Source organism: Solea senegalensis, linkage group LG1, assembly GCF_019176455.1.
Source record: "Solea senegalensis isolate Sse05_10M linkage group LG1, IFAPA_SoseM_1, whole genome shotgun sequence".
In the NCBI taxonomy this organism is placed as follows: Eukaryota; Metazoa; Chordata; class Actinopteri; order Pleuronectiformes; family Soleidae; genus Solea; species Solea senegalensis.
This window is the reverse complement of record NC_058021.1, coordinates 11,616,873-11,625,310: the sequence shown is the minus strand read 5'-3', so window position 1 is coordinate 11,625,310 and position 8,438 is coordinate 11,616,873. Positions and strand designations below refer to the sequence as shown.

The 8,438-nt window shown below is 41.0% G+C and overlaps 1 protein-coding gene across 1 annotated transcript; it reads left to right on the top strand.

The window, feature by feature from the left end:
* The first annotated feature begins 2,508 nt into the window (after positions 1-2,508).
* Positions 2,509-4,200, top strand: camk2n1a (calcium/calmodulin-dependent protein kinase II inhibitor 1a). Its single transcript, XM_044049845.1, has 2 exons — positions 2,509-3,010; positions 3,923-4,200. The coding sequence occupies exons 1-2, from the start codon at positions 2,842-2,844 to the stop codon at positions 3,991-3,993; spliced, it is 240 nt and encodes a 79-aa protein (XP_043905780.1). The 5' UTR covers positions 2,509-2,841; the 3' UTR covers positions 3,994-4,200.
* The last annotated feature ends 4,238 nt before the right edge of the window (positions 4,201-8,438 follow it).

Here is an 8,438-nt window from a genome sequence, read left to right as displayed (position 1 = left end):
TTTTAGCCTTTTTGTTATACCTGCTCTCTCGCTTACACAAACCCTAAAAGCAGACACGCACGGAATTGATCCCAGCTCTTAGCTCTAGGCTTGTTATCAGTGTTTTTCCACAGCTCGTGTTCCTCAAGGAGGAACATAGTGTGTGTGTGTGTGTGTGTATGTGTGTAAATTCAGCAAAGCTTGGTCTGCCCAAGGGGAGAACATGGGGAGGGGGGGTGAGTGTGACTCAGCACAGTGAATTATTTGTAATTGGTGGCAGTGCTTCAAGAGCACACACATAGAGAAACACACACACACACACACTCTGTAAGGGTGGGTGCCCTTGTTAGAAATTATGGGACTGATTGACTGACTCAGATCAGTGAAAACTGCTTCCTGCTGATGAGGAATAGGGGGGAACAAAAGAGGAGGACAAATCACAGCATGTGGACAGAGAAAGATTAAACTTCAGACTGACCAAGTGAGGAGTCATCGCACTTGTGCGGCGCATTATTAGAGGCTGAGGTAAGACCAGAGAGAAGTGTCCGGTTGGTGTTACACAGCCACGTCTTTTCCCAAAATAGTGATCGTACCATCTCAGGTCAGATCTTCCTCCACGGCCTGTAACTCTGTCGCAGAGCGATGACGTCATGTGAAATCCTTGGCCCTTGCTTGAACCCCAGCTGCATGAATCAACCACTCTTGCGTGTTGACAGCTGGAGGCTGCAGTTCATTGAGCAACAGGAACTTTGTGAGTCATCTTTGTGAGGGGAAAGGCATTCTGACACATTTGTGCCACCCTTATGATTTTTAATGCTCCACATTTGAGACAAATCATTATAGTATAATGATTTGAGGTTTGATGGCGTTTGTGTATTTAAAAGTTGTAAATTTCTCTCTAAAAAGCTGAGCTTTTTTCAGCATATGGAATTTGAGTGTAACCACCTCCAACCATGTTAGCTGCACTTTGTCCTTAAATAAGATAATAACAAATGCTTTTGTGGAGATTGTACGGTCCATGTTTCTGTGGGATGTCCATCAGCTGGCAGGAGCTCACTCAGTGTTGACTCTGCAGCATATCCCCATCCCAGTCTCTCCAAAACTACCATCTCCAAACTCTCAGCTATTCAACTTCCCTGGTCTGGTGGCAGCAAAAACAAAGGAAGAGTTTTACATGTAGACACGCCAGCTGGCCGGAGTAGGTAAACCAGGCTTGGTTCATTAATAGGCTTTGAGTTTGAGATTATATTAGTTTTTTTATCATGAGACACCATATGCTGTGAGGACAGGATGTTGTAACACAGGTTTTGCAGTAGGAAAGAATGACATCATTTCAGATGCAGCACATTTAGAAATGAGAATGTCTCTGTCCATGGTGCTGAAATGTATTATTTATTTTGCTCTGGCACAAAACAGGGCCGGACATTTTTTTCTTAAGTAATTATCCTGTATGGGTGGGATTCTGTTCTGTTTTACATTCTTCTTGTTCTATGCCGTATACAGTACTTTGAGGTTATTCATACATTATGCATCTGTTTTTTTGTTGAAACGCCACAATTATCTTGCAAAATGAAAACACAGCACTCAAAACTACATACATTTCCTCTCAAAACAAATTCCTTCCACCAAAACTACACATACATATGATCATGTCCATCCATCCATCTTCTATCGCTTTATCCTCTACATGAGGGGCACCAACTCCAGCTGACATATTGGACATGTGTCCAATATCCCTAATTCCCAAATCTGCATGTTTTTTTTTCTTGGACTGTGGGAGGAAACTGGAGAACCTGGAGAAAACCCACGGACACAGGGGGAGAACAGTACTCAGACAGTACTACATGTGTATAACATGCAAATGTTGCCATTTTACATGGTATGTGCGAGAACTTGGCAAATTCGCTACAAAGAAAACCAGCGCAAAGCTACAAGAAAGTAACAAAAGAAGCATTTAATCATCACTGACTTGGTACAACATGACTGAGTGTTGCATTGTGATGGTGGTTGGTCTTTTTAATGATAGGACAGGCTTTATTTATTTAGGATAGTTTTTCTTTGTTGCAAATGCTTAGTTTTAGTTCAGTTTTTTGAAATATGGAGTATTTGCCAGGTGCAAGATTCAAAAAGGTGATAGGTCATAGAAGTACTGTGTCTCAACAATACAACCTTTCCAAATTGCTGGCAGAGAAAAAATAAACACAGTACATATGAACCCAAAAGGATTGTGTATGAAATTAATTTACAAAATGAAAGATAAGCACAATTTTAGTTACTTTTGTAAACACACAATTCAGTGTCAGTTAGTTATATGGGTTTTGTTTTTATTTCAGTTAACGAAAATGTTTAGTTTTCATTATTTCGTTAAACTATAATAACCTCAGTTTGGAGTCATGTTTATGCACCAACTTCCAGAATTGTGTGTCTTAGTTTTTCTCGCCTGTTGGTGTCGCTCTTGCTCCTCTGCCCCCCCCACACACACACACGCACACAAACCCGGATGGATGACTTCACCGTTCAGCCTGGGTTTCCTTTATGATCCCGGGATCTCCCACTTCCCTCAGCAGACATCATCCAGCAGCAGAGGCGAACACATCTCACTCTCACACACACTCATAACTCTCCCTGCAGCTGCAACAACACAACAACACATCTACACAACACAGACACACAGACACAAAGAGAGAGGCGACGACATCGACAAGATCCCAACAGGAGACGCTTTGTTTTTTGAACACCATCTACTACAAACCTGCATCTCTTCCCGGGATTCTAACTGCTGCTGCCGAGCGACGGACACTTTTATCCACTTCACTTAAAACAACAAGAAGAAGAACAACAAAAAGCTCCAGTCGTGCCACAATGTCCGAGGTGCTGCCATACAACGAGGGCAAAATGAGCGGCTACGGCGCGGACAGCGAGGTCAGCCAGATGTCCTTTAGCTGTGGACTGCAGGACACGAGCGCCTTCTTCGCTGCGTCGCAGGCGAAAAGACCCCCGAAGCTGGGACAGATCGGCAGAGCTAAGCGAGGTATATACATACGTGTGTGTGTGTGTTCATATTTATATAGATAAAAAACAACACTGCAGGATTGATAACAGGGCACAACAGATAGATTGTGTGATAATAAATGTGCAAAAACTCTCATTATCGTTACTATTATTATAATAGGCTTATAATTAAAATAAATGATGGATTGTAGACATATATAGATATATACATACATGCACAGAGACACAAGGACACACCCCAGCCTGTTATCGTAACACCAGAGGAACAATAAAAAAAAGCCTCTGGCTCGTCGCCATTATCAGGAATGACTTGTTTTCCAACCAAGTGCGCCGTCGACGCTGCAGGGGGATTTTGCAATAGACTGCTTTAATTTATGTATTTATCTACTCTTTTATTTATTATTTATTTGTTCACATGCAGCCGAGTTGTACGGTCATCGATTTCCTCTCATTTGCTTTGTTGTGTGTCTTTGGTGCGCCATAATCGCCCAAATTCGATGATTGGGCTGCTCAATTAAGCGCACAATAATCGAAATCGCAATCCAAAATGGCAACAGGACACTTCAGTGATTTGATAAACATGAAATCGTGTGACAGTGTTGCAGTGCTGCAGCAATTCAAAGGCCCCAATCAGTAAATATGTGTTATTTATTGACTGGAAGCAATGCTGTGACTTTGATGGTGAAAATGGAAACGATTTGAAATCATATCGCAATCGCGGTCTTGGTCAAAATGATTATCGTGAGAGTTGACGAGATAATAGAGTCCTTTGAGGTTTATACTGCTATACTAATAAGGAAAATGCAGCAAAATAATGGTCACATGTTGTGCAGAAGAGCAGTGATCTAGACATTAGATTCAGGTGTTAATAATTATTGTAATAATAATAATAATAATAAATGAATGTCCCCCCCTTTCTTCCCCTCCACAGTGGTCATCGAGGACGACCGAATAGACGAGGTCCTGAAGGGGATGACGGACAAGTCTTCACCTGGCGTTTAAGCGTGAACAATGCCTGCGCTGACTTTTTTAATTTCAATCACCGATTTGAAGCACTTGTCGGCTGTGCATGTTCGAGGAATTTGCAGGAAAAAGACGACGGCACGAAGCGAGGACGGGATGATGAAATGAGAATGGTGTTACAGGACGGGGAAAAAAGGGGAGAGAGATAGAATAAAGAGGGGGAAGATATATATATATATATATATATAGAGAGAGAGAGTGAGAGATAAAGAGAGGGAGGAAGAATGAAGGAAAAAAAGGGAAGATTCTGGAAAAAGACCAAGATTTTTCATGGGATTGCTGGCAATTCTTCAAACGAATCCCGATTTGAACTCCACTGCAGGACGTTGAGATGGCGGACGCTTTGCTCTGTCTCTCAACCCCTGCTGATTTTAATGATGGATGAACTTGTCATTACTTCACGACCATCTCTTCTCTTTTCCTTTCCAAAACTGCGCTGTAAGAAACAAAAATACTGCAACGGAAGGCTGACGCGAAATCCCAGCCCTGTAACAATAACGTGTACAGTATATAGGCTAAAGCTCCTCAGACTCCCTCACCCTTTCCTCTTTAGCCCCGCTCCTCCTCTCCTCCCCACTTTAGTTTAGGCTCGGCTTTGTTGACTCCCAGTTGGCGACAGTGCATTCAAGGGAGCTGTCCTTTCAGCACTGGTCCAATGCATTCCTGTTGCTGCTCACGCTTTTTTGAAAGAAAAAAAAACAAAACACAGACCAACCAAACTCTTTGAGTCTACTAACCAGAGAAGACCCACTGTATGTAAAAACATATATCTGAGGATGGTGCAATGTTAATGTTTTCTGTAGTTGAACCCCACTTGCTTTGGCTCTTGAAGAGAATCAGGCCACAGATGGAAAGTGAACCACTGGCTACATTTTTGCTCTTGCATTCAATGGTTAAATGTGCCGATTGACACTTTCATGTAGCTGATATAAAAACCTGCACATATCGTTCTTTTTTTTCAAATACTCAGATCTACAGAGGCCTGCAGAGATGTGGAGCTTATAGTAAATATTGAACAATTATAGTCATGAAATTCATGGGAAGAAATATGCTTTCTATAATTTGGTTATTATACTTTTTTGTTTGTTTGTTTGTTTTCCGTATTCTATGAAATCTAGAGTTTTCTTTCCTCCATCTACTTTACTGCATGAACGTTCACTCCGGTGCCAACACAGGTGCCACCACTCTTACCCTGGCACGCTTCTTTTTAAAACAAAAGTCATATTTGTATTTTTATATCTAAATATTTGTTATTTAAATGATATGCTAGTCTATCGTCTTACGGTTCATCAACAAAAATGTTTCTATTTCAGAGAGGATATAATTATACGCAATGAGACTGGCCTTCACATAGAGGCGAATCTGACATTTTGATGGACTGGTCTTATTTCGATATCAGAGGTTGGAAGTTTTTTAAAGACTAACTGAATGTGTCTGGGGTTTTGCACACATCAATGTTATTAACTATTATTAAGAAATCGTATACTGTGACTTGAGCTTCGTTGATGAATTTGTTAGAAAATTGCAGTTTTAGATACATATATATATATATATATATTGCACTGTTTACGAGTATCCTCAAATGACACGTCGTTATTTGACCGATTTTGGACATTACAGTTTTTCGTTTTTTTTTTAATTTTGTTTATTTTGTACCATTACTTTAAAAGAACTGGATATGGTTTGTTGTGCATGAAACCTTGAATATTTTCAATAATGAAACATCGTTTTATGAAGCAAAAAACAACAAAATGTCATGACATTCTAAGAATGAGTCATTGTATATTACGATGCCATTTTCACTGTATTTGGTGAATTAATAAATGGTGAAAGAAAATGTTAATGTGATTCTTTGACATGGCTTTCATCCCGAGACGTTTGTTGCCTAGAATATCAATGGAGGACAAAAGGAGTAGCGCGGTGCGCGATGTGGAAAACAAAACATAGCACGTCACCTCAGAAGAATATACTAAACAACTTTAGTGGAAACAAAACACACCCTCCGCTCATTTCTGTGTAGGTTTGGTCATCACTGAAGGGCTCTTGCAGCAGTAATATACCTCAGTGGCAGTAAATACTGATTCTTAATTAAAGAGCAGGGAGGAAACAGTGATCCATGTGTTTAGCTGTTAAACAGCTCTGTGTTGGCCTACACTGGTGAATCCATTAAACCACAAACCCCCGGGGAGCCACAACTGGCCACATGATCATTTATCAGTGTCTGACTGTACAGTAGCTCTCACATAAACACTTTTACCGACAATGGATCGTTTAATGCTCCACATTATCTACACAGCCCAATCAGAGCACGACTGATACAGTCTTCACAGATGGGCTGACTTCATGGAGCTGTTTCAAATGACTTACTGTTTTACTCACTCAGACTATGTTTGCACTGTCCACAGCCATTATATCAAACTATATATATACATATATATATATATATATTGTTATTGAATTGTTGCCATAACTTTTGAAGGCAGATAACAAATCCATATACATACTGCTATCCATGTCTTGAAGTGGCAGAATCGGGACCTTTCCACCAGTTGTTCTTTGCCTTGAGCGTTTTGTTTGCAACAGTTGGAATAAAGACGTTGCATCTGATTTGGATCAATGGAACCAACCTACTCAGTATACAGGGAAAAATAGTACGTTTTAGTAACAGTAAGTGTTAAAACGGGACACTATGTGCAGGAAATCTTTGCCAAAACATTACGGCTGAACAATCGATCGCTTTCAAATGAAAATTGCAGTTTGAAAGAATTGCAATTAGCAAATTGCCACGGCTGCAATTTCACCGCAACTCGAAAATCCCCCAAAGAGCATATTGTGTTTTTGGCTGCACGTTTGGCTGGCTGTGAACAAAATGTTCTGGCGATGTAAAAAATAAAAAACACTTTTCCTTGTAATGTTGCAATTTTACTGGTTAAAATGACACCGGGGAAACATCAACAGTATCAGGGCACGACTATAAAAAGAGACGACACTACACGTGACAACAACACGGACTCGTTACTCTAAACTGCACTTGACTCTAATGACACACATAACCACTGCATCATCAGTGTAGCCCGGGAGTGATGTTATTGACTGTCCTGACACCAGGAGCACATGTGGACTGAATGAACACACAGAGCGATCGATCATGTTGTTGTTATGGATGCTGTGTGTGTGTGTGTGTGTGTGCGTGTGCGTGTGTGTGAAGGCCGGAACCGGATTGACATATTTGGGCAGATACTGAACAGCATCAGCTCTGCTACACACCTCCTCCCTGTCATGAGACGTACTGTGAACATGTGACTTGAAGCATGACTGACAACACAGACAAGTACCCACAAAAGCCAGAAGTGAATTCTACTGTTTAAAAACAAACAAACCGAAAGAACAAAAAACAGTCTTTGAACAGTTTGACAGGATTATTGACTTTTACCACCACCCGCCCCTGCACTACCTCTGTATACACACTAATGCCGTTTTATTCACTACATGGTCCCAGCCTCAGCCACACACAAATTAGTGACTAGTGACGTGTAAAGCAGTTGTTTTCGGTGTAACTGAATCATTAGAACCAGTTAATTAAAACTATTTGTTCAGTACTTCCTCCATTCCGTCTGACACTGAAATACAGCGGCAGGGTCTGTGATGCCGCTCATGATCGCTGTCGCTAAATACACAAGATTTCTCCGTTAAATGAGGAGATTTTAGACATTTCCTTGCTAAATGTTGGACATTAACGCACGCTTTCAGGATTTTTAAGTCTTTTTAACTGATCTACAGTCGGGCATTGTTCAGTTTTGATTCTTGTGTACCAATCAAAGGCCAGCAGTCTGGTGATGTCACGCATAGTATCAGCTCAGCTCGCTTGGAACCTCACCAGAGGTACTAAAAAAGGTACCAGGTATCAGGTCAAACTATCACTAATGGAAAAGCAAAGTAACCGTGCCGTGCTGAGTCTTACTAGTGAAAAAGCGCCAAGGGGGGGCCCTCTTTCTGGTCTAACAGTGTTACTTAGCAGAGACCAAACAGACAAAAATCACCTAATGTTACACACTGAAGTATAAAACCATGGTTTGAAGCCATTTTATAAGAATAACATTTAGAGAAAAAAGTAATATCTGGTTGTGGTCTGCTAAAATCTTTCTCTTATAATCTGAGGTAGGATGTTAGACTGGAATATCTCGGGCAACAACTTAGCTGCTCGTCTCTGACAAGGTTAAAATTCATTCATTAGTTTGCTGCTCTGAGGGTTAGAGGTCAGTTGACTGTTGCAATAACCTGGGGTCACTCTTTCTGACCTGGCAGATGGGTTTCGGACTTCGCTCGGTCATGCTGGGGTCAACACAGACATGCCGTAAATGCTTTCCCAGTGGACACACACACACACACACGCACACACACACACACAAACACACAATGCAGAG

Excerpts from the sequence above, each read along its gene's own strand:
- camk2n1a (XM_044049845.1), top strand. The coding sequence starts at position 2,842 with ATGTCCGAGGTGCTGCCATACAACGAGGGCAAAATGAGCGGCTACGGC. Across the intron at positions 3,011-3,922 it reads GATCGGCAGAGCTAAGCGAG|TGGTCATCGAGGACGACCGA; the intron begins GTATATACATAC and ends TCCCCTCCACAG.